General features: G+C 33.0%; 1 protein-coding gene across 1 annotated transcript in view; it reads left to right on the top strand.

Moving 5' to 3' along the window:
- The first annotated feature begins 3138 nt into the window (after positions 1-3138).
- LOC108366752 (pickpocket protein 19-like) overlaps positions 3139-26625 on the top strand; it is a 30934-nt gene continuing 7447 nt past the window's right edge. Inside the window, exons 1-7 of the mRNA XM_017621217.1 lie at positions 3139-3287; positions 3370-4009; positions 4092-4241; positions 6187-6319; positions 6469-6522; positions 6610-6852; positions 6927-7168. Coding sequence (XP_017476706.1) covers positions 3139-3287; positions 3370-4009; positions 4092-4241; positions 6187-6319; positions 6469-6522; positions 6610-6852; positions 6927-7168 — 1611 coding nt within the window. The remainder of the gene's footprint in view (positions 3288-3369; positions 4010-4091; positions 4242-6186; positions 6320-6468; positions 6523-6609; positions 6853-6926; positions 7169-26625) is intronic.

The following is a 26625-nucleotide window of genomic DNA, read 5'->3' as shown; positions in this document are numbered from 1 at the left end:
TCGAATTTTATTTTTCTTGACATTCATCGAACTATCGATATGTATCAAATCATTGAAATTTATCGATACACTTGAATGTATCGGGTCAATTCCAAGTCTTGCCGAAGTCCTCCAAAGACCTTCTCAGATAAAAAAAAGTTTAGTTACGTTTTAGCAGAAGATTTTCCGGTTAGTTAATTTGTACCGTATAAGTTTTGCTACGTGTTAAGTTAGAGATTCTCCCCAAGGCTTCTAAAACTAGAAAAAACTGTCGAATTTCGACAGTAACTGGCACTCTAGTAAATATAAATGTATTTCAGTCATTTGTAAGAAAGAAATATTAAAATAAATATACTTTAAAACAAACAGATCAAAAGTGGCAACGTTTTTAAAAATACTTAGAAGATTTACCAAATTTACTTGAAGAGTTTTTTCTATTAAGATATTAAAATGGTAAGATGAGAAAAATAAAGCGAATATCTGACTAATAATCTCTCAAAAATGAACTTTTGATTTATATTAATTTAAATATTAATAGCGATAAAGCATATGATACTTTCAAAGAAATATATTTTATATTATATTTGTATTATATTAAAACATTTTTACTTTTTCTTTAAAAAAAAATACCATATATGTTTGAAGTGTACTATATTTTTTCTGATTTTTTTTTGAAAAAGTACTATAAATTTCTTAGAAAATGTTGGCAACCCTAAGTGGGAGTGGCCTTTACGTTGTATGAAAAATTTTACATGCATGAATCCAAAATGTTTCGCACAGAATCATGTGAGGTTGAGGATATAAATAAATACGGAATTAATCTAACACCCTTCAGGTTACTCTTAGTGGTTGGTACCGGGTTGAGCTTTTTCGGCCAAAAATGACGAAATTACATTGCTGTCAAAAAATTTCTCATGCACATACAACTTGTATGGGACCAACCGAAATTGAACGGCGTGCATATAGTGTATTTGCATTGTTCAACATTTGCGTTCAACTCAGCGCACGGTTGCACGAAAAAAAAAGTTGAATGGCTAAAAATATCAAAATATGAAAAAATATCAAAATATTCGCCATAAAAAGGTGTTTGCATTGTTCAACTTTTGGTTGAACGGCCTTTCAACAAATCGCTTTCAACAAAGTTGGTCGCCTTTTTTTTACGTGCAACCCTGCGTTGAGTTGAACGCAAAGTTGAACAATGCAAACTCTGCCATATGAAGCTAACTCAATTTCCAATTCTAAATTATTCGGTTTAAGGAGCATCGAGGTAAAGTACCTTGATTCGTTTAATATAAAGATAGGTTTTTAACAGTAATATTATGCACCATTCCATGAATATATAAAACGCTTGGGGATCTAAGGTAGCTGAGAGAAGATATAAAGCCTTTGATTTAGTCTCTCGAAAACTCTAGCCTCTCTTAAATTTCGTATTTTAACTCCGTATTTTGCTAACTTAATCGTCGATATTAAAACTTAAGCGTAACATCGATGGTAAGATTATTGTCATACCATTAAATAGCTTCACATGTGTTGATAAATAAAATGGGGTTAACAATATATCACTTACCGCCACGTATTTGTAGTAGAGATACGAGTTTTTTTTTTACTTTCATTACAGCGATTCAACTCCCTCTCCCTGTGTTCAAACACTGATTGAGTGGAAAAATATTTACGTTTGCTATTATTATTTATTATTCTAGATTAGATTGTCTTGTGTAAACACAGTGACTCAAACAAGTGTTGACGTGCGTTTTTTTTTTTAATATTCACAAAGTTTTCCAACTTAAAATTCTTTTGTTATTTTTTTATTAAAATAAAATTCACAAAGGCCCTAACCAACAAACGGGTGAATCAAAAAACATTATAAAAAGAGTATCAACAACAAATAGGGCTTTTAAAAAGTTGCAGGTAACTCCATTGTTTCTGGTACTAACACTTTAAAATTTTTATTGAAGGTGCATTTAATACAAAATCTCGAAAAAACGGAGTTTCGAAAAATTTGTTGATTAAATAGATCCCTTGTGAATTAAGGTAATGAAATGTGAGGCTCTGCAGTATCTTTGCTGTTCTAATGTTGTCCGAACTAAACACAGCCACGAACAATTTTCCCCGAGGGAATTGCGGAATTAATGGGTGTGCCTTTTTTGTGTTTGATAACAGTATAAATAACCAGGCACGGCGTCTTTTAGGACATAAGTTTGACGCTCGTTAATCGTGAAACACAATCAAACGATCCTTCAGCCTCTAGAGATTTTGTGACTTTGTCGAGACCGTGAGAATGAAGTGAGATTCCGCGACAAACCATAGCCACTTTGTTGGTTTAATTTAATTTTTTTGTTTTAAGATTCAGCTTTAAATTTGAGGTACTTTCCCTTATCTGAATAAATTAGACCAACTGTGCGCTCCTTATTAGTGTAAGAAAGGTGTAAAGAAAAGGACTGTAATGTATTTTTAACCAGAGATCAGTGGTGACTTTTGATCCCGAACTCGGGCGAACCGACAGTCGGACGCTCAACAACGGCCGGGATGATGTGAAGTGGTGAGGAGATTGCGGGCGAAGTTTGGGGTCGAAACACACAAAAACCCACTGGCCACTGCCGACCATAGTAGGGGTGTGGGGGTGAATACGATCGCCGGCCCCTTAACACCGTTGGCAGCTTATGGCCTACGAATAAGTTTGTCTATTCGAGAGTCAGACCGGTGGTGTACTTGGCAGTCTCATCTGCTATTTCATTACCCCCTATATGCTTGTGGCCGGGCACCCAATAGATATGCAGCCTTCTTTCGGCGGCTAGCCTGTTAATGGGTAAGTCACACTTGGTAACTTTTAAATTAGTCTTTCGAAAAAACGCTACATTTATTTGTTGCCGGGCATGCACTAGCAAGCAAACAACAACTAAAAGTCAATAATTACAACACACATAGCCAAATACGCGAGGGAATTTCACCGGAAGCGGAATAACATCAGGTAGTAGCTGCGTGGTCATAAATCAATAAGCGTTTGACATACATACATACATACATATCTACTAAGCAATGTCTGGATAATTTAGAGAGTTCGACTTTCATTGTTAACTCAGTATGCAACTGGACAACAACAAGTAGCGAGCAAGGGATTAAATAGCTTGTCCACCACACTTACAAGCGCCACTACAAAATATGAAGTCACAACCATCCTGGAAGAAATTAAAACCTTTAGCTGGTGAGTTTAGCAGCTCCTTCTGGGAGTTAAGCACACGTTTCGGACAGAGCTCAACAATACATGGCGTGAATAGGTTGTTCAATCCAAAAGCGGGAAAATGTGAGCGGTGAGTTAAATCCCAGCGCAGAAGAAAATTACGCGCTCGCAAATTAATGTCTGTAAAACCGATGATTTTCTCTTGACCGTAGCTGCATTTGGTTGCTGACCATAATGGTTGCCTTATTCGGCAGCATTTCTATTTGTATTTTAATTTCGGCGCGCTACACCGAAGGTAAACTGGAGACAGTGATTGATGCCACTCGCAAGCCCGTTTACGAAATTCCATTTCCCGTAGTGACCATTTGTAATAATAATCCACTTAACTGGCAACGTTTCGAAGCAGCAAAGCAACGTTTTCTCAAACCCAACGAAACACCAAAAAACCAAGATATCTTCGAACTAATAGTCGCCAATTATGATAATCTAAAATTTGGTGCCTTTCAAAATTTCGGCAAATTACGAAATCTATCCGTCGAACCGATGAATTATGTTAACTTCAGTCAAGTCGTCGAGTTCATGACGTGGCATTGTGAAGAGCTTTTAAGTCAATGCTTCTGGAAGCACTTTGCTGTTAATTGTTGTGATATCTTCTATTTGCGACGCAGTAAAAATGGTCTATGTTGGGCTTTCAATACGCTGGAAACGGAAGCGGGTAGGGAAAGGCAAAAGCTCGATCCATTATGGCCATGGCATTCAGGCGATGCGGGTCCAGAAAGTGGTCTAACGGTGCGCGTACTCATTAATGAGGAAAAGCATTATCCAAAAAGCATAAATGAAAAAGGTGTGCAGGTATGTACGTACATACATAAGTGAGAAAATACATATGTAAACTTTCAAAGCGCTATGTGGCTTAAACATTTCATTCGAGCAGGTGATGATTACGGAGCAAAATGTATGGCACTTCGAACCTTTGAGCATACCAGCGAATACCTACACAAACTTGGAAATAGATCCTGCGATATATTCTCATGACTCTAATACACGTCGATTGGGTCCAATATTGCGGAAATGTTGGTTTAATGTAGGTTTAATAATTTTAAGAGATCTATTTCGCGCGTTTATATTTAGATAAAAAAAAATTTGGAAAAAAATGCTCAAATAGGTTAGGCAGTCAGTCCTTTGATAGATGATACAGTTTTCTTTAGAATGAGTTTGCAGGAAAAAAGTCGATTAAGCGATAAAATATATTATTTCTTTGGAAAAATCTATAAATCGTTTATTGCACTTCAAACAGGAGATCGAATTTAATTAAACTGTTTTCAGAAACATCGATTATTCGGTTATTTTGTTAATAAATCTTACAAAAAAAAAATCAGTGGTAGTAAACTAAGTATGTAGGTTAATCGACCATGACTACACAAATCAAGGAAAATTATTTAGTATGTATAAAATAAATTCGCACCAAGAAGCATAAATAAAATCGATTAAACGGCTATAAATTATCTAAATCGATTTGTCAATTATAAATTCGAATGGAAAAATCGTTGAATCGATTATTTCTGATTTATCGATTAACTGACAACAAGTTTATGCGAGTAATCGATTTTAAAGGATAAATAAAATCGATAAAACGGCCATAAATTAAATCGATTTGTCAGTTATGAATTAGGAAAATGGTAATAATCGACCAAAAATATCTATTGGAAAAATCGTTGAATCGGTTATTTCTTATTTATCGATTAATTGACAACAAGTTTATACGAGTAATCGATTTAGAAGGAAAATTATTTAATTTGGACAAAGTATATTCGCGCCGAGAAGCATAAATAAAATCAATTAAACGGCCATAAATTAAATCGGTTTGTCAGTTAGGAATAACATAGGAAAATGGTAATAATCGACAAAAAAAATAATCAATTGGAAAAATCGTTGACACGATTATTTCTTATTCATCGATTAATTGACAACAAGTTTATACGACTAATCGATTTTGAAGGAGAAAATAGTTCTCCTTGGACAAAGTAAATTCGCACCGAGAAGTATAAATGAAATCGATTAAATGGTCATAAATTAAATCGAGTTGTCAGTTATGAATTAGGAAAAATGCAATAATCGACTAAACAAACCGATTAGAAAAATTGCTGAATTCCTTATTTATCGATTAATTGACAACAAGTTTTATCGATTACTTGACAACCAATTTAATCGATTAACCGATTCTTAATTCTTAAAAAAAATAATCGACCAGAAAATGAATATGCTCGGAAAAAGCGTTATATGTATCACTTATTGCAAATTGGCGATTAATAGACCATAATTATATCGATTACTAACTAAAAGAAAAAAATGATCTCCCTGAATTAATTTTAAAATTTGTTTATAAATCTATTCAGCTCAAAGAAAATTATTGGCAAAAAAATACAGCGTCGGCAATAAATTAAACCGATAAATTTATTTTGAATTGACCAAGAGGACGGATTCGAGTATCTATAACATAAACAGGCCTAAAAAGATGCTTGAATCGATCATTTCGACTATATTTTAAAGAAAAATGTAGATGGATGCAAAATTAAGCTGTCAAAAAACTAGAAAATGCATATATCGCCAGAGAAATAATAGCTGAATCGCTAGTTCTTCAAAAAAAAAAAATAAAAATTTATTAACCATTATTTCTCTAAGAAAAACCGTTTGTGAAATAAAATGTATGACACAAAATTAAATCGATTAATATATTATCGAAAAATATGTCCGCATGGAAAAAATTGATTAATCGATTAACTAATAAATTACTTTGATTAATCGATTTCAAAGAAATTTGTGAAATCACTTCATTCGCCTACAAAAATCTTTGGCAAAAGAAAACCGAAATGGCATAAAATTAAAGCGAGCAACCTGTTACGAATTAATCGAAAAAATCGACTAAATAATACATGAGCATGAAAAAAAAATCGATTAAGCGATTATCATTAATAACTAAAAAAATTCTTATACATAGTTTTCTTATCATTCTTTCTGCACTTAAATAGGATGAAATTCATAGCGAGAACTTTCGAACACTTCAAGGCTACGTTTATATGATTGAAAATTGTGAATCGGAATGTCATCAACAATATTTGGTGAAATATTGCAATTGTACAATGGATTTGCTATTTCCACCTGGTAAGCACGAATATCCAAAAAAAAAAACTCATCAATAGCTCATCATTCATTATTAATTAGACCAATTACCTACGCATTTACCAAGTTGCATCAATTCACTCCTCAGCGCATTTTCATATTTAAAATTCTATTTCTGTGTTATGTTTCAGGCCCTTATCCCATCTGCAAGGCCACCGATCTGTTATGCTTGGCACAGAATAACGGTAACTTAACATAATTTCGTTATTTTTTGTTATATTATATCTACAGTTTTCTTCAATGTTTCCCACCTACTTCACACACCCTATCAGATCGCTTCGCCTACTCCCAAAAAGGTGATGAGCGGCTGTACGTGCACAACCATCAAGAGTATATGATTTGTAATTGTCTTCTAAATTGCTATTCACTAAATTATGCGGCGGTTGCACGTCCCTTACTTGTTCCAGCGCAGAGACGCAGTAATAAGTCATTCATCGAATTAGACGTACATTATCGGCTTGATATAATGATGGTCTATCGCACCGGTTTAGTATTTGATTGGGTAGATCTTATGGGTGAGTTTAAGTATTTCGAAAAAAAATGCTGATGGTTACATTCGTGTTATTGTTTACCTGAAAATATTTTTCAGCTGCCTTTGGCGGCATTGTTGGTCTTTTTCTCGGTTGTTCGCTGATTAGTACCATGGAATTGGCCTATTTTCTTCTGATGGATCTTCCCAAGTTTGTACTACGCAAATATTGCTTTAATAAGAATAAATTACAAAGTAAACAGCAACTGCTTGAGAATCGTTTACGTAAGAAAAATATTAGTAAGCACACCCGTCAGTTGAATATGAAAAACAAAATGATGCAACAACAAAGCTACGCAAGGGTTTTCTATAATAACCAAATGCATAAAAAACTGGCACATAATTTTGACTCACAAATAGATATGTATGTAGAATAAGAGACAAGAATATTATTATTTAAATTATTATTATTAAAGTTATTAAAAGTTAAAGTTATTAAACTTGCTTGAAAATTATTTTGAAAAAAAAATCTTTCCTTCTGATTGGACAAAACTGAGAGCTGTGTTAGATCTGCTTTTCTTTTTTAGACAAGTCAAAGTTTTTTTTTAAGGAGTGAGCTGGTCGGGTCGACTCGTAGCTATGTTTCGTCTATGATACGCACACGAGCGTTCGTTCTTCTGCCACACGAATCATTCTTCAGTTGGTATTTTTTAATTCGTTTTCATCTGGCAACACGAAAGTAACTGATCGTTACGTTATTTTCGTCTCCTTTTCTAACCCGAAAAAGAGACGAAAGGGAGACGATAATCGTTAAAAACAAACGAAAGTTTATAAGTGATCATCGAGATGGATCGTTGAGCCTAAAAAAGTAAATACAGTGAAAAATTTATAATTTGTCAACCAAAATAAATGTAATCATTGTAATAAATTGTAATGATTTCTATTTTCAACACTTGAAAAAACCACAACAACACGATTTGAGGTGTTCGTTCAAGTGATGGACCAAAATCCGGATCTGGTGTTTTTCGAAATATTTCCAGTATTTTCCGCTGCTTTTCTAGTTTTTTTTTCGCATTTTTTCGAACCCTAGAGAACTTTTTTTAAGCTTTTCTTGTAAATTTTTAAGAGTTTTTCGCGACTTTTCGGAAGACGTTTGCATTTATTGAGGACTTCACGATCTTTTTCGGCGATGTTTCAGCAATCTTCAAATTTTTTTTGGCCGACATTTCGGGGTTTTCCTGACCCTTCTCTTCATGTTGTTGTATCGGGACTTTTCGTAATATTACGATTTTTCGAGATTTTCGGAATCATTTTGTTTTTCTTTCGGACAGCGCGGAATTTTTCAAATGTTCTTCGTAAGATTTCGGAAGTTTTCTTAACCCTTCATATTTTGTTCGAAATCTTTCGGAACACTTCAGAATTTTAGCTTGATTTTTCGGAATTCCTTTTAATTTTTTTTAGACTTCACCAAAATTTTTGGCATTTTTATCAGATCTTTTCAGTTATTTTTGTGGCATTTCATAGCTTTTCTTAACTCCTTCATGTTCTCTTCGAGACCTTTGGGAACTCTGCGGAATTGTAACGGGATTTTCGGGATTCTTTTTTATAATTCCGACTTTACAGAATTTTCCCAGCTTTTTTCAGAACTTTGCAGAATTTCGATGTGATATTTCGTGTTTCTTTTTTGTACTTGGTTTTGTGTCATTCACAACCTTTCGTTACTTTTCGGAATTTAATTGCGATTTTTCGGTAGTATTTTCGAGACCTTTTGCCAGTTTAAGTGACTCTTCTTTTTTTGTTTGAAACTTTTATCAATTTCTAGGGAGTTATCTGGTCCAACAAAAAATTTTTACTCAAATGCAAAAATTATCGTTGTCTATAGTATGCTAAAAGGTTTTGAGCATGAAGAGCATTCTATGCAATCTTTGAATAAAAAAAAAACAGGAATTATTACTGACTTCTTTAATTCATCATAAGGTATAATCCAAAATTTAACTCTAGTTACTCCCATTTCTGTTCCCCGTACTAAACAATTTCATAGCTGCATATAATTTATACGAAAAGGTATGTAGGTAAATATGTGCTGCTTAATGCTTAGTCCCTTCTCGTAGCATATGTATGCTAACAAAATACGGTAATTTTTCAAGTCTCCTCAATTTATTATATGTAAATGTAATGTGTCGCCTCCTTATCACCGCCAGTAAAGTACTATGTACTGAACACTAAACGCAACTGCTACTTACTCGCCCACGTTGATTACCATCAATTGATGAGCACTGCTTCCTTTCAACCTGCTTGTCATTCATGTAGCATATGTAACGGGTGATTTTTTTGAGGTTAGGATTTTCATGCATTAGTATTTGACAGATCACGTGGGATTTCAGACATGGTGTCAAAGAGAAAGATGCTCAGTATGCTTTGACATTTCATCATGAATAGACTTACTAACGAGCAACGCTTGCAAATCATTGAATTTTATTACCAAAATCAGTGTTCGGTTCGAAATGTGTTTCGCAAACCCAATTGCTGCGAACGGCGACGAATCGACATTTCACGGTCTTCAGCAACACTCTCAGAAACAGACGCAATATTCTCTTCTGTACGCACTGTACGCATTCGTGTGGTTGGTTTAATGTCCAATAAAGTAAACTGAGTGCGAAACTTGGTCACAATCGCATTAATTGTTTGCTCACTTGGTCGATTATGTAGACCATAAATCGGACGTAAAGCGAACCGAACACTGATTTTGGTAATAAAATTCAATGATTTGCAAGCGTTGCTCGTTAGTAAGTCTATTCATGATGAAATGTCAAAGCATACTGAGCATCTTTCTCTTTGACACCATGTCTGAAATCCCACGTGATCTGTCAAATACTAATGCATGAAAATCCTAACCTCAAAAAAATCACCCGTTACATACATACGTACAACATACATACTTGCATGCGACTACCTTCAGCTTTTTGCACTTTGCCTTGTTGACAACTCCATTTGGCAGACATTGTTAATCAAAATTGAGGTTAAAGCGCAACGTAGCATGCCCGTCGTATCTACACACATAGTACTTTATGTATATTTGTGTGCGCGTCGATATATATGTATAAGGAACCTGAAATTTTAGGATGACATCTAAATTAGCATCCCCTGAGGGCGTCGCTTAGAAAACGCCCCGAAAGAAATTTTTCACAAGGTTGCGCGTACATACTTAAATATGCGTGTACATTAGGATGGCCCAAATTGAAGTGTGAAAAAGTTAAATCGGAATTTCAATGCTCTCATCCCCTGGAATTGTTCTTTACCATAAAAAAAAAATCTCAAAAATACGCTCAAAGTTTTCCATTTATTTTATATGGGAAAAAATCAATTTTTCGCGGAAGTGGTATAGAAGTCTTGAAAATCTATATTTCGCGATCAGAAAACTTTGCTCTCTTCTGGAAACTTCCAATAATAATACCCAATTGTTTATTTTACCATTTTTTAATACTGTAGATTTTGTATGAATACACCTATTGCATTTCTTGGGGTTTTTAGGGGTCCCATAAACATTAGTTATATCAAAAACTAATAAAATAAATACTTCGGTATTAAAAATGAAAGTCTCCTCAAAATAAAAAAAGCTTTCCGATGGAAAAATATAGATTTTCAATCATTCTATACCATTCCTACGTAAAATTTATTTTTTCCCATATAAAATATATGGAAAACTTTGAGGGCTTTGAGCGGCCTCTAAATATTATTTTTTTTTTATTAAAAAAAAATGGGGGTATAATTTTTTCGGTATAGAACAGTTCTATAAGTAAGAACTTTAAACTTCTGACCGTACTTTTTTAGGACCACGCTAATGTACTCAAGNTACTAAGTATTGCCCGGTTTGTAGTTGCAGTTAAAGAAAACACATGAAAAGGCACGATTTTTTTTAAATTCGAAAAAATGTAAATATTTCAAAAACGGTGACACTTTTACCTGAAAATTTTTTGTTTATCAGTGAGCTCACCCCCCACCTACCTTGCCCTAAAGTTTGGCACGTTACTTCTGGGACACCCTGTATATGCGCCTCGGAATATACATACTTCTAAGCTAGTCTGCCTTCTAGCCATGATTGCCATTGACCATAAGTTGTGTTGCAATTAACCTGCTGGCCGTTGGCTGATAGCTTTAAGTGCACACAGTTGTAAATACATATACACATACATATCCATCTGTGTATGAGTATATGCTTCATATGTAGTACGTAGCTCCTTGGTAATGTCCCTAAGCATTAATGGCATCACAAAAACACTTGTCGTCTTAACTATTTTGGGGATTTTGGGAATTGCAAATGTCTTACAGGCGTCAAAGGGCATTTATAATGCAACAATGTTATTCCAAATTGCCAAAATTTGGCTCTCTGCTATTTGAAATACACGACGAGAATTTTTGATAGTTTGAAAAGATTTGTATCCAAAAAATATGCTAAATATTCAGCAAATGAAAGGTTGGCATGCAATTTCTAATACAAAAGTTCGGTTTAAGAATTTGAAGCCTTCAAAATATTTTGCTCCTTAAAGTCTAATACAATCACAAGTTCCCAACCTCAACGTCAGTTGTCAAAATGTCATTCCAACGGCAATTGTTGTGTACTTTTTAGTGCTTAGATACGGGTATATACGTAAAAAAAATAAAAGTACCAAAATACATAAAATTACAGCAAAATGTGTGAGCAAATCAGTGATTTTACATTGAAAAAGAACAAAAAACCCAGATTTCAGAAGCGCGTAGAAAAAGGCAACTCCATAAGTAGCAAATTCTACCCTAATCGTAGTATACCTCTTTACACCGCCACTTGCCTCCAACATCCCCAACTTGTTCTGTTCTCTGCTCTCTTTTTTCACTAGAAATAATAATATACTGGCTCTTACACTTTTGCTTAGTGTTTGGCCGAACTTCTACTCTAATAGGTGTTGTGCGTCCTGAGGTTGTTACACAAATGGATGGACCTACAATTTTGCTACGCCACCGAATGGCAAATGCTTTTTTATGCGAAACTTTTTCATGGCAGAAATACACTCGGAGGGGCGGCCGCTGTTGCAAAAATCGTTTCCTAATATAAATATTGCTCGGAACAGGGATTGAATCCTGACCCTACGGAGTGACTGCACGCACCTCTACTCACTCATCCATAGCGACCGTCACTGCTTTTTCCACTGCTCTGGATAATAATGGCTGTGGAAATGTGTAAACTATGGCGCAAAATGCAATCGCGCTTCGCATAGTTTAGAGCATAGTTTAAGGCGAAGTGGTGTGCTAAGTATTGAGTTTGTAGTCTACTTATTGACTCGTTAGCGTCGACGCGTCAACGTCAATGTGCAATCTTTTGCCAACAGTTGCTTTTGGCAGTGTGTACTTATGGATGTACTTGTGTGTATGAAATCGCTAAAATTGCTAAAGTATTTCTTGGTTTCCTTAATATACCGTTGTATGCGTAGTAAAATATGCATATGCGGGCATTTCCACCATGTCGAACATGGCCATCGTACACATCAAAACTTCAAAAAACCGTCTTATAAAACATTTTTTTTTTCTTTTGACAACAGGTTTAACTTATTGCTCTTAATTAACCCCGATATTTGGTGCTAAATGTAATTTTTGGCAATTTTCCATTTTCAGGGCAAAACCCAAGCCATTCGCGCGGTACAAAGCCAGCCATACCAGAGGCAATCTTCAATGTGACTAATTTTAGAATTTTATGCATTGATTTTTCTTAAAAATGGTTTTGATTTTACCCAAAAATTTTATGTAATTACTGTCGTACATATTTTCCATCATCTAAAGCAAAAGTTTCTTAGGCATTTTTATTTTACTCGCTCTCTGTGATGTGCAGAATTGTCGTTACCCAATACTCGGTACCCGATACTTCAAGAATATTTCGGTGCCTAATACTTCGTTTTGCGTACCCGATGCCGATTCTTTACATTAAACTTTCGCCATTGTATATACATATTTCAAGTTTAGAAAAAAGATATTTCTTTGCTAAATATTTTATATGATGTCGGCTAAAAAGATTGAACTTACCGCAGCAATGATATATTATTTTTTCAGTTTTCACCTTAGTACATCCAGGATTCAAGAAAAAGGCTTTGAGTGATGAAGAAGCCCATCAGGCCTGCAAATATAATATCGTCCATCTGAAACAAAAATGCTTCAAACAAGAAGTAGTTTCTCTGCATTATGGCCATGAACCGACATACATACATATATACATTTTTCATTTACAATTCGACTTCTGATTGGCTAGCCTCTCCTGGACCGGTTTTTCCTCTATATTTGGCCTATCTACGCTTTTATTAGAACTCTTAATATTTCTGTATAGAGTATCGAAAGTATTGGATGCTTTTTGAATCGGTACCGAGTATCGATCAATACTTAAAAGTATCGACTCAGCACATCACTAGACACACACCCAGATGCTATATACCAATGTAATACGATGCGATGTGTATCGCCGCTAGCACAATTGATCGCTCGGTATGAGCGCCTTGTTCATTCTAGAGTTCTGAAATGGAATTAATGGAGTGCATTCTTGTTTTCATACTAATCGAAAATCATGAAATTTTCATATCATTCCAATTTAATTTCATTAACTTTTAATATTTTCTATGCTGCGGACCTTCTGGCCGAATCTGGCCCATATTGCAGACGATCTTCAAAAGTGGCACAACTCAAAATTTGACATTTTAGAAATTATGCACGAAAAATGTGCACAGAGCTTTTATTTACTTTTCAGAAAAACGTGGAGCTAATCTTTCTTATAATTTGTTGAGAAAACCTAAAGTAAAGTCTATCTTGCCCATATGATTAGCATGTGCTAAGAAATAGTTTCCGCATTTCGTGACCATAACCATATACATACATACCATATACATACATCTGCTCCTATCCAACAAAATATCGATAAAAGATCCGATAAAAATTTTGATAGCAAAATCGATAATAATATTGGTAATTCGATAACACAATCGATAAATAAGCGATAAAAAAATCGATTAGAAAATCGATAAAAATGTCGATAACACAATCGATAAGTAATCGATAAAAATATCGATAACACAATCGATATATATTCGATAACTATCGATAATTAAATCGATAGCAAAATCGATAATAAAATCGATAACGAAATCGATAAATATTCGACAACAAAATCGATAAATTATCGATAACAAAATCGACAAATAATCGATAAAAAAATGAATAAACAGGCGAAAGCAAAACCAATAAATAATCGACAACGAAATCGATAATAAAATCCATAACAAAATCGATAAATAGTCGATAACAAAATCGATGACAAATTCGATAAAAATTTCTAAGCAAAGTTGATAATAATACTAGTAGCAAAATCGATTAGAAACTCAATTAAAATATAGATAACAAAATGGATAAAAATATCGATAAATAATCGATAACCAAGTCGATAACAAAAACCGATAAAAATATCGAAAACAAATAAAAAAATCGGTAACAGAATCGATAAATAATCGATGACAAAATTTATAACAAAATCGATAAATAACCGATAACAATATCGATAACAAAACCGATAAAATTATTGACTATTTTTTATAACGATAAGTTCCAGGAATCCTGAAAATCTCTAAAATCCCAAAATAGTTCCCAGAATGAGTCTCTGTGTCACTATCTATATCCTTTTCTCTATAATTACCTTTATTTTAGTCTTTCTTCTCTATCTTCATCTTTACTTTTAACGGTATTCTGATTCTCATTTTTTTTTTATATTTATCTTTGTTTTTACCTTTATGTTTATCATTTTCTTTATCTACATATGGCCCGTATATAAGTAAAGTGTTTAATTTACCTTGGGTTTAATTTTTGCCTTGGTCTTTACGCATCTTTGTTTTTGTTTTTATTTTTACCTTTGCTTTTCTCCTTTTCATTCATTTTACTTACTCACCATTACTTTTATTCCTGTATTGGTCTTTTTCTAAGTGTTATTCTTTAACCCTTTATTAGCAAGTTTTTGTTAAATTAATAACATACATTCAAGAAGCACTTGTTTCCATCCCAACCATTTCCGTTGCACCACTTCCGTTGAATTTGCAAATTTACTCCCAATAACCCAACCGCCGCTAAAGAAGTTTGACTTCAAAAATATTAAAATAAATATCCTTAAATATAAGCGAAAGCTCTAACAATTGAATGTCGTTTTCTATTTTTTAGCATTTCCCTAAACGGTTATCTAGATCACTGTCGATAAATGTATCGACATCGTAAAATGATTTTTTATTTGCGGATAGTTTTTTATGATAGTCTCGTAGTTTATTTTTGTTAAGATTTCTACCGGGTGTGGGGCGCACACATGTGCTCTTTTTAAGAAGTTTTACTTCTATTACGTGTACGATATTGCACTCGTGCTACTAAACTAATGCTTTTTTCTCAAGTAGTTTTGCTCAGTGGCAATTTATACATATGTATGTAAGTAGTAGCGGCACACTGGGTGAACTAAATGCATTCATATATACATACATATTTATGTACAACTATAGGTAATATTGTACGCGTCTTCCCAGGTAGGTTAAGTGCTCTAAAATACACACAAATTGTGGTTTCCAAGACATTTAGGAAGTGATTAGCACAGCTGCATCATTCAACTTATCAACTCGCAGAAAATTCCCCGATTTTCAGGGAAATTCGGTTTAAGTGGCAATCGGGGAATGGGCAATTTTTTTTGGGAACTGGGTAAGTTATTTTTATATCTTAAAATAACCAAATTAGACGGATATGTTAATTTTTAACCATTTGACCCTTTTTGGAGCGACATTTTTTCAATTCGAATCGCAATATCTCCACAACAAGAGTTTTCCCAGATATAAGCTGTATACCAGACATATAAGCGAGTCATTTCAGCACGCTACTGTGGCTGCTTTCGTCCCTCGCGTGCACTGCCGTTCGCTGTGATACTAATTGATATCGTTATCGATAGTTCCATCGATGTTGTAATAGATTTTTTATCGATACTTTCAGGATTTTAGTAATCGCTTTAGTCAACGTTATACTTTCACGATATTGATATTAGGCAACTCGTATGCATGATTAAATATCGTTTGATATCACTTAATTCAGGCCTTTTCTTTATTTTATATTATTTTGTGATCATTTGTGGACTAAATATGTGCATAACTATTATCATGTCTAACGATATACATATTATGACTCTATCGAAATGCGCGCAGATAGTTGTATCGCTATTTTTGCTTACCGCTATGTTCACCCCAAAATTTATTGATATTATTGCCAGTATAATTTAGAGTGAAAAGTTGCTGAGTATATTTTTTTACAAAATTTTACAGGAGAGAGAAAACTTATTATCGACACTTTCTTCAAAGTATTTTGCAAGACTTTGAGTACGACATTTTGGGTATTTAACCCCAACTTTTTTTAACTTCGCCAATTATCATTTAAGATAACCGGAAAAAATTAAACAATACCTAAAATCATTAGTAAATAGAAAATTTTTGGTTTATCTTGCTTTCTTTATCAGAATATGAGTTTTCGCAAAAAGTGGAATTGACAACTTTCGATATTCCCACTCATCTCTACACGTATCTCTTTCGTTCATGAAGTCAAGATATTAATCACTAGTTCTATGGGTCCTATCGGCGATATTTTTATAGTTTTTATCATCTACATAGTATGTATATAATTATAGTGAGTACCATCGTCAGATTTATCGAAATTATAATCGATATATGTATTTTCAAAATCGATAGCAATTTACGCTATAGATATTCACCTCTTTCCAAATCAATCGTAGTACAGTTCGACATCCCAATTTATACGAAAAGCGAATTAAAATTGCGCTGTAGCCTTTGCTATTTCTATCTCAGGTTACTCAGTTTATAAATTCAGTGGCAGCAGTGGGGTTAACATGCCTACGCATGTACAAACTGCAGCATCAACAAGAACTAAAGAAAGAAAATAAAAATGTCGAAAGCAACAACGAACGTGTTGACATTAAAACCCAAAGATGATATTTGACGAGACAAGTTCTGAACACATTGAAAACGACGAGCTACCGACCACAGCTTCCAATTTGTCATCTTTATTATCTAAGCGCTTTGTCGATGGCGACATGATTTCTTTGAACGCGGCAGCGACATCATGAATTTGTATGAGTTTGACATAAAAGAAGAGGAAGAACCTTATCTGTCGCCAGAAAAAATAGAAATAGATCTAATCTGGCCACAACCACAGCCGTCGCGTAGCCCGGTCGTCGCCAAAATAATTATCTACATAAGAGTACGTGTTAAAATAATTTGACAGCTGTGGTTTGTAGCTCGTCGTTTTCATTGTGTTCGGGCTATGAAGTGGAATAAAAATTATTGCACACAAACACTGCAAGCACCGACCCGAACGATCAATGCAAGCAAAGACACTCACATAGTTAGTATGTAGAAGCAAGTGCACACGAACAAAAGTAAAATGCAAATAGTGCACCGCTGTTATTGCATGGAAGCCGAAGTTAAAATAGTGGAAATAGTAAATAGTGAACGTGTTCAGACATGGAAGCAGCATGCACCTGTATTAGCTTAAGTGAGGCTACTTTAAAATTTGTACGTTTCGATGTGTAAATATATGTACATATGTATGTATGTACGTTAGTTCAGCGCGTAGTCGATTCAAATTGAAATTTGACAATTTCGTGCAAATTTTATCAAATAATTTATAATCAAATCAATTGAGAATGCGCGTGTGTGTGAAGTGAAATGTGAAAAAGTGCACACTAAATAAGCAAGGAGGTGAGTACTTATACTATGTGTTCTTGTTAGTGAGAAATGTGTTCGATATCTTGGTATGCAATAAATATTGTGCGCGTTTAACTTGTCAAACTGTCAAAAAATTTTAAGTGAAGTGTCAATGGAGTATCAATAAGTGCTGTATGTATGTAATAAAAATTATGCGTGAAATATATAGAAATATTAAGGTGCATGCGTGATCCAAGGGCCGTAACTTTTATGGTCTTTATAAAAACAAAAACATTTTTCAGACCGAATGTAACCGTTATTTTATGACTTTTGCAGTAAAGGCGCACTCATTCTTTTTTTTTTTTAACCAGAATAATAGCTATTATTTTGATTTTTATTTTTTCGATCAATTTTTGTTCGGTATTGTTAATTTTTATTCTTTCGTTTTTATTATAACCGTTACTTTCAGATTTAATTTTTTTGATCATAAAAAAATTAAGTTGGTCATCAAAACGCAGTCTCCATTAAAACGGTTAAACATTATAAAAAAATATTTTAAGACCACAAATAAAGTTTAAATTTGAGGGAAAAAATGAAAATAAAAATTTTACGATTATTTTTGATCGGAAAAATAAAAATCGAAAAATGACGATATTGCAATGATATTTAAAAAACCTGCGCCCCTATCCACATGACTCGAGCCTTTCTCTCAGGTACCGCAATTGTTTTGCTTTTAGGCTTAACAGTGCAATACCTCGAAGGCTGACGGCGCAATTTCGATAAAATTTTCAAACTGTCAGCGTCTTGTATCAGCATCATCTCAAGTAGCACACTGGCGGACAACTTGGTGTAAATTTACCAATTTTGGTATAAATCTGATTAATTGTATCAAAATTCACAAATTTACACCAAGTTATACACCAGTGTACTACTTGAGATACCAGTCAATAAACTAGTCCGTTTCGCTAAGTGTTATACCATTTGAGATATTTTAGTGACTGGTTTCACTCTTCAGTGCAGCGTGTGCATGTATGTATGTATATTAGGGTGNATCCGCCACTGGGTGTATATGTAACTCTCCATCATACAAAAAAAAAAAAATAAAAAATCGCTATTGTTGTCGCATTGAAAATTTAAAATTTATCATATTTTATGACTTCCTTCAAAATTTTTCGGAAAAAATATTAAAACCCATTTCGAAAAAAAACTCCAAAAATTGAATTTTTTATCAATAAAATTAGTTTTTGAAATCTTTTTTTCTAAAAATCCCCTTTAAAGCTTTGCAAAAAAATTTAAAAAAATTGTATCAACGGAATCAAGATATTGAAACTTTTAAAGCTATTTTGAAATCGGTCTAGCTTACGTAAATCCAAACATTTTTCCGCAAAATTTTGGCGGAAGCCTTAAATAAAATAAATTTAACAATTCCGTTGGAAAACCCGCAACTTTCTTTGGTGATGCACCCTAATGTATGCATACATATACATACGTACATACATATACATACATTCATACTTATTTATATACCTAGATAGCGAAAAAATATGTTACTGCTTTTCGTGACATTATCCCCGTGCACGCCTTTTGAATTTTAATAAAGCACGTGCAGCAATTTCTACACATATTTTCCATTAACAAAAAAAACTCCACTCCTAATTCGAAATCATGGAGTGTTGGAATTGTTTCCTTAATTCGGCAAAACCGCACAATTACCTCCCTATCGCAAAAAACTGCACGCACACAACTACATATAACCATTTTTTTCATACAGTAACAAAAACACGTAATAAAAGTATATTAAAAATTCATAACGTTACGCTGTTGCTAGTCCTGCTCCACCTTTGCTGAGTTTACTCCCACGGAAGCCAAGTGCCTAAGAGACACATTGGTAGAACAAAACCAAAAAAATGTTATCCCAAAAAAGTGAGCTGCCGAGCAAAAATCTGTAAAGTGTGTATGAAAAAATCGGCAGCGGCTATATTTGTACTATCGGTAGCAATGCTTTTAAGCTTTCAGCGAAACCGCAAAAAAGTGTTGAGGATAAAAAGTGGAGGGATATTTAAAAATATGTATGTATGTGGGTGTACTAGGTTGTGCCTTAAATCTGAGAATGGTGTTTACTATACATTACCGCTTTAAAGTAAAAAGTGGACATAACCTTAGGTAATTTAAAGTCCTGATACAATTTTTAGGTAATCTGAAAAATTTTAATTATTTTTTAAATGGACATAATTTTTGGTTACTTAAAAACTGGAAATAATTTTTTGGTAACTAAAACAGTGGTCATGATTTTCTGGTAATTAAAAAATTGCCCAAAATTTGTTATTCATTTAAAAACTGTAACATTTCTACTTCAGTTCATTATTGCAAAATAATTTTATTTTATTTAAGTCAGCATTGAAAAGTGTTCAGTTTTTAAGATACCAAAAATTCGGTGCGGATTTTTAAACATCGCAAATGCCTACTTCCATGCACTCATTTTAGCAAAATAATGTTAATAAATTTTAAAAAAATTTGGGGCATTTAAATTGCACATAATTTTTGGGTAATTTAAAATCTTTACATAGTTTTTGCATAATTTTAAAGCTTTCCATACTATATTTTTTGTATCAGCTGGATATACATTTTTGGATAATCTGAAAACTTCACATACAATTTTGCTATATTCTTTCTCATAAGCTGGACATCAATTTTGATAACTTAAGAACTGGACTTAATTTTTAGCTCATACAAAAAAGATATACATACATTTTGGCTTATAGCAAACTGGCCATATAAAATATAAAGTCCTTCAAAGTGTATTAAACAAGGTGGTGTTGGGGCGACAGCTGAGTTTTTCGCCGTGGAGGCCATTACGTCAAAATGATGTGTTTGTTGTAACTCATACCAATGACAGTATGGACATCAGCGTATAATTTGTTAGTGTAATTTTTTACTTATATACGGCCAACACCACCTTGTTATATACGCCTTGAAGCCCTTATAGCCAGTTTTTAAACTACCAGAAATTACAATGATCCCTGTTTAGTTCTTCTGAGGTTCCCGTTCTTTTCTTTAGCGTGCCGTATAGACTGGATTACCCTCATATCACGGGAATATATGTTCGTTTTTAAATATGTATGTATGTACCTACATTCATAAACGTTATACCCCTCCTGGGGCTATTTCCAAATATAGTTACAGCACATTTTGTGGCATATTCCATTGCTGCCAAAATCATGTGCCACATGTGGCAATAACGGAAGTATAAAAAAATAAAGCGCAACATAAAATCACTAAGTTAAGCGTCAATTGCCCTATGAGGGGCGTAGAAAAAAATATAAAATATATGAAAGGAATATAAAACCATTTCAAAATATAGAGACCAGCAGCAAATGAAAGCTGAATAAATAAATGTTAAGAAATCAAAAGCAAAATACGCAGCGCTGTCAACCGCACGCCCATTATGGCAGTTGGTTTTATTAAGCGTCATCGTCTTTTTTATGGTCCTCCCGACAGGTAAGCTGGTGGAGTAAAACAAAAATCATAAGAAGAGTTAACTTTGGTTGCAGCAGCGTGCGATGAAAAGACTTTTGCTAAATTGCTGGGGCGGTTTCAGCAACGTTTCGAACACACATGTATGTACATACATACATATGTACGAGTACCGAGCAATATTTCCGCTGAAGTTGACTACCCTGCAGTAAAATGCCAAACCAGATAGAAAAAATACTAGTTCATTAACTAGTATGTGCCTACCAGTTCGACAATTTCGAAGAACTTAAACGTTCAGCGACATCTGTCTTTGAATTTCCAAAGCCAAAAATAAAAGGCAATTAATTCCTGATTCTGAGATCGCAGGTTCGAGCCCGCTTGGGGGTAGTAATAATTTTTAAAGTAAAATCAAAGTAAGTAAAAATAATTATTTCAATTGAAATATAAATAACAAATTTCAAAATGTAATTACATTGCAGAAAAAACGTGCACATGGGAAGAAATGCTTGTGAAATATAAAAAAATGAAATAAAAAAAAAATATTTTTTTTTTTAATTAAAATTAAAAATTACAATAAACCATAAATAAAATAAAAATTAATTTAAAAAAAATTATTAAATGAAAAAAGTTTCCTTAAGCCAGGACTTGAACCCGGGACCTCAGGCATACCATGTGAGTGCTTTGCTCTGTCGGCCATTGCGACTGTTGGCGTGCCGCGAGCAAAAAGGCATACTTATGCTTTTCACGGGTACCAATACCATTCGCTAACATTGAAAGAGGATAGAACGTGAACTAGTTGGGCTGAAACGCAAACTGGTAGAATTCTACTTCACAACTAGTAGCTTTCCCTGCAGGGTAAAAGCTATCTTTCGACATAAAAGCAAACACAAAAACCTATATGTAGATATGTGTATGCAATGCACATATAAGAAGATGATTTTAACAATACCTATGACTTGAGTTTTCACTCTTATTTAAGTGGCTAAATTTTTTTCATTCTAGTGAATTCGCATTGATTATAAAGTCGTTTTTTATAACTAGCAAATACCCGGCGTGCGTCACTAAGCCTTGAAAGTACCATTTTTGTGTTGTTTGATATCCGTATTGTAATATTTCATTTACTTTATCAATTTTATTAAATACAATTTTTCAAACAGGTGGCAACCCTCCGGAAAATATGTAATAAGATTATAAGCGGGAAGATTACACAATTTTTCGGTGCTTATAAGCGAGAAATACTGTTTATCTTCCCATTTTCTTTTTTTATACGTTTTCTCCCCTTACTCAGAGATTAGAATTTGTAAAACATAATATCGCCTTTGTGCGTGCGTTTTTTCATACAAAAGTGTTTTATTAATTTTGCTGAACTATCAAAAATTCTAGAACCAAAATTTATGATTTTTAGTAGAATCTCGAAAATAAGTTGTATACCATGTTTTTTTATTTTAATATTTTAGTCTCTTATCAATATTATTTATTTTATTTTGAAAAATTTCATTATTTTTATTTTTTCACTCTTATTATCAGATCTTTCATGAAATTTATTGCGGCTGTTAAAATTTAAAAAGCAAATAAATCAAATTAATTAAAATAAAGTAAAATAAAATTAAACAAATAAAAAAATAAAACAAATAAAGCCAAGTTCAATATAAAAAATTAAAATTAAATAAAATTCAACTGTGTATTAAAAAACTAAATCATTGAAAAGAGAATGAGAAAAATTAAACTAAATTGTTAAATAAAAAAAATTATAAGAAATTATAAGAGAAGATGAAAAAGTGTGATAGGTAAAGTGAAAATAGAAATATCTATAATAAGAAGAAAATTAGAATAAAAATGAAGATAAAGAAAGAAGTTTATATAAAAGTAGAAATTAAAATTACAGTGGAGATAAATGTAAAATTAAACGTTAAATAAAAATAAAAGTTTAAATAATATTAAAAGCGAAAACAAATTAAAATGGAAGGGAAGTAATTATTTAGGTGGAATACAAATAAAATTTAAAATAAAAAAATAATATAAAAATAAATATAATTAAAGTAAGTGAATGGAAGGTGAAAATATTAATGAAAAGAAAAATAAAATAAAGTAAAAAAGTTAAATAAAATAAAAGTTTAAATAAAATAGAAAAGTTAAATAAATAATAGATGAGGGTGAAAGCAAAATTGGAAGTGAAAATAGTGCTGAAAATGCAAATGCGAATAAGGGAAAAACAAATATGAAAGTGAAATGAAGAAAAGTAAGAATAAAAGTTAAAAAGAGAAAAAATCTAAAAATAATGCTGATAGTCAAAGTTAAAAAATTCAAATGAAAGTGGTAGTGAAAAAGAAAGTGAAATTGAAATTGCATGCGAAAAAAAAATCTGCGTTCATCATCATCATCACCACCTCATCCCTCAAACTGCAACTTCACATCATTGTACACATCATCAGCGAGATATTTCATATATTTATTGGGGTGAGTGGCAATATATCTGAATTCCATCTTTATACTATATTTATTTTTTCAAAAATTTTTATATATGCAAATTTTTAGAGAAAACCTTAAAATCCAACTCTTGACAAAAATTTTTCTGCCAGTGCATCGAATATTTTGCTAATTTACAAGTTGGCGTAATAGTCATATTGCAATGAAGTCATAGATTTTAAGACGTTTAAAATTTTTTTATTGTTACTTGAAATCACTCAAAAACGTGTTTAACCAACATAAAAATTATGATATGATGGCAATTTGACAAGTTATGACATCTTGTGAATCACCCAGTAATGTTCTACAATAGATACATAAATTTGTTTTTTTTTTTATTAAATTATTTCACATGGCAGTTTTTCATAGTTAGACCATAAGTGGGGTACGAATTAAAAAAAAAAAATGGTATTTCGAACGACACCTTATATATACGTACAAATATCTCAAGAGAATTTTATAGGCATCGTTTTTCAGAGATTTGGGTGGCTTAGTAACCGACTGAGTAGCTGGTGTTTAACTTTAAGGTATATACATACCTATGTACAGACTTCGTAGTATTTTTTACTGAATTCTTTGTATTTTTTCAATACTACTGCACGCTGCTCCCATAGTCCTATATATTCCATATGTTCAACATGCTTTAGTACTAAAATCAAACTTCATTTGAATTTGCGTTATGTAATTATATTAAAAATACTTGATAATCTACTTTTAGCACTTTTTAAGCGAGAGAAAAAAATGAAAAATATTTCTTGTGAGCTGAATACTGAGCTTAACTCTTAACTTTTTAGCCTTTAAAAAAAACTTTCAATAATAATATACGTGTGTTTGTACGAAGCGATATTATATGCTTCTAAATGAAGTCCTAGAAACCAAACTTTATTGAAAGCTTAGAAAAATACTTTTGTGCAACAATGCTTTACTTCGAATATTTTTTTCTTATTGCATATGCTACTTGTATTATATGCACTTGCTTCATAGTACCACGTTTTTTTGAAAGCCAACCTGTTGCTCTGGTATTGTTTGGTTTCGCACTAGAGGGTGTGGAATTTATTATTTTTTTAATAATTTTTTAAGTTAATATTAAAGTTTTCTTATTGAGATTGATATGACAACTTTTAAGCAACACTTTCCAGAATTTTTAATTGTTTGCCTCTATATATATCTATGGCATGTGCTAAAGTGGACTACTTAATCAATAAAGGAGTTTCCAGTTAGAGGATCCGAATATTTCTAAGCGTAATTAAAACCGGTAACTTTTGCCCTGGTTAAACCTCTTCATGTTCAAATAAAATCGACCAGTAGCATAGTTACAAAAATTTTAGTTTTAGAAAAAGGTTTACAACGCGAGCATTTGTTCACCAATGCTTAGATCAATGGCGAATTTGCAGTCTTGTCCGCCCTAGGCCCTATAGTACCAACCGCCCTTTTCTCAGCTCCCATTCTTTACTTTTACTTTACTTTTTGTCTTTCTTTTAGCTTTATTTCATATTTTAGTATTAAATAGATAATTAAAGTTTTTGGAGTTTAATTTTTTTTTAAAAAGTCCTCAATATGATTACATTAAAAAAAATAAAAATTAAACTAATAACTGCATGAATTAAAAAAAAAAAAAATGAAAGGAAAATTCTACTGGCCGTGAGACTCGAAACCACGACCTCGCGGCTTATTAATCCGCTTTACGGCCATCTGTCAGGATACAATTTTGATCAGCTCAACTACACCGTTAATCCGGATTAACACATTGCTGCCTGTCTATGCTTTTACTGACATCCTCCCTGTTGCTGCCGGGAGTACACACACGCATACGAAGAGCGATGTTTACGTTTGGGTAAATGGTTTGAAGACCAAACTGATACCAGTGTTCGATCCTCATTTTGTATACTGTGGAGTGGAGACATTCTTCTGAAAGCCCAATATCTCAAGAAATATCGATATTAGCGGTTTGGTGTTCTAGAACTCTTACAAGTTTGTGATTTGAAATTTTTCTGCACCCTTTGTTATTTAAAAGATAGGGACAAAATAACGAGAATTTCATGAAAATATAGGAGTGAAAAACAATAGTCGCAGAAAGCACCCTTATATATATATATATATATATATATATATATATATATATGTAGAGTATCGGTCATGTCTATAAGGGGTTTGTTAGGGAATGAACTTTACTTTAATTGAAAATTCTTAAAAATAAATAAATAAACATAAGTGGCAAGCAATGTCACTTTGAAAGGTATGAAAAAATACGCCTTTTCCTTTTGCAACAAAAAACTCATAATATCCATTAAGTTCATTCTATGCAAAATAAGTAACATTAAATCCGGCTTTAAACTGACCCCATGCGGCTACCACTCAAACACGCACCTGAGCGCATGAGTCACTCACACATGCATGCAAACACACAAACACGCCTCACGTGAGCAAAAATGTCATTTCATTTGACAACTGGTGCGTGCTATTTAATTTGACATGACTGGCATATACTTACTTAGTTACATGCAATTTTTTAGCTGCATGCCACAAAAGTTTGATGGCGACACGCAGTTATGTATGTACATATGTATGTTTGGAAATGAGAACGCATTAAAAAGTTTTTTAACTAAATACAACAAAAGCCTATGAACTCAAAAGACTTACACAAAAACACAAGTAAATGAGCCACTTTGTGAATTAATTCAAAGCAATAGGCAGATGGTAGCGAGAGAAATGGAGGAATTTGTGGAGTAAGGTTCCCTCAATCTTTCGCATATGCAAAGCGGATTAAATTATACAAAGGCAAGTAAGCGGCAGTCAATCAGAAAAGTGTGTAAATATTTTATTTTTCGATTTTTTTTTTTTGGCTTTCTGAGTCATTTAGGCATGCAAACACACATGGGGCTTAAAAAGAAAGATTTAAGGAAAATTACAAAGCGAATGTCGAAATGAAAATAAACAAAAGCAAACAAATTTTCGCTACCACAGGTGTATTTTAATTAAATCCCTTACTGCATTCCGGTGATGTTTACGCCTTCAAAGCCATCCTTTATTTTACCTTTTTTCACATTCGCTCTAGACTTTTTCAATATTTTCGTGGCAAATTGCGAAACACAGCGGCATAACATATCCATTAATTTGCACGTCATTTTTGGTTGTTT

The sequence above is a fragment of the Rhagoletis zephyria genome, unplaced genomic scaffold (genome assembly GCF_001687245.7).
Source record: "Rhagoletis zephyria isolate East Lansing unplaced genomic scaffold, Rhagoletis_zephyria_1.1 Rzeph_scaffold_00041, whole genome shotgun sequence".
Classification (NCBI taxonomy): Eukaryota; Metazoa; Arthropoda; class Insecta; order Diptera; family Tephritidae; genus Rhagoletis; species Rhagoletis zephyria.
Note: the sequence above shows the minus strand (reverse complement) of the source record. Positions and strands in the feature narration are given on the sequence as shown.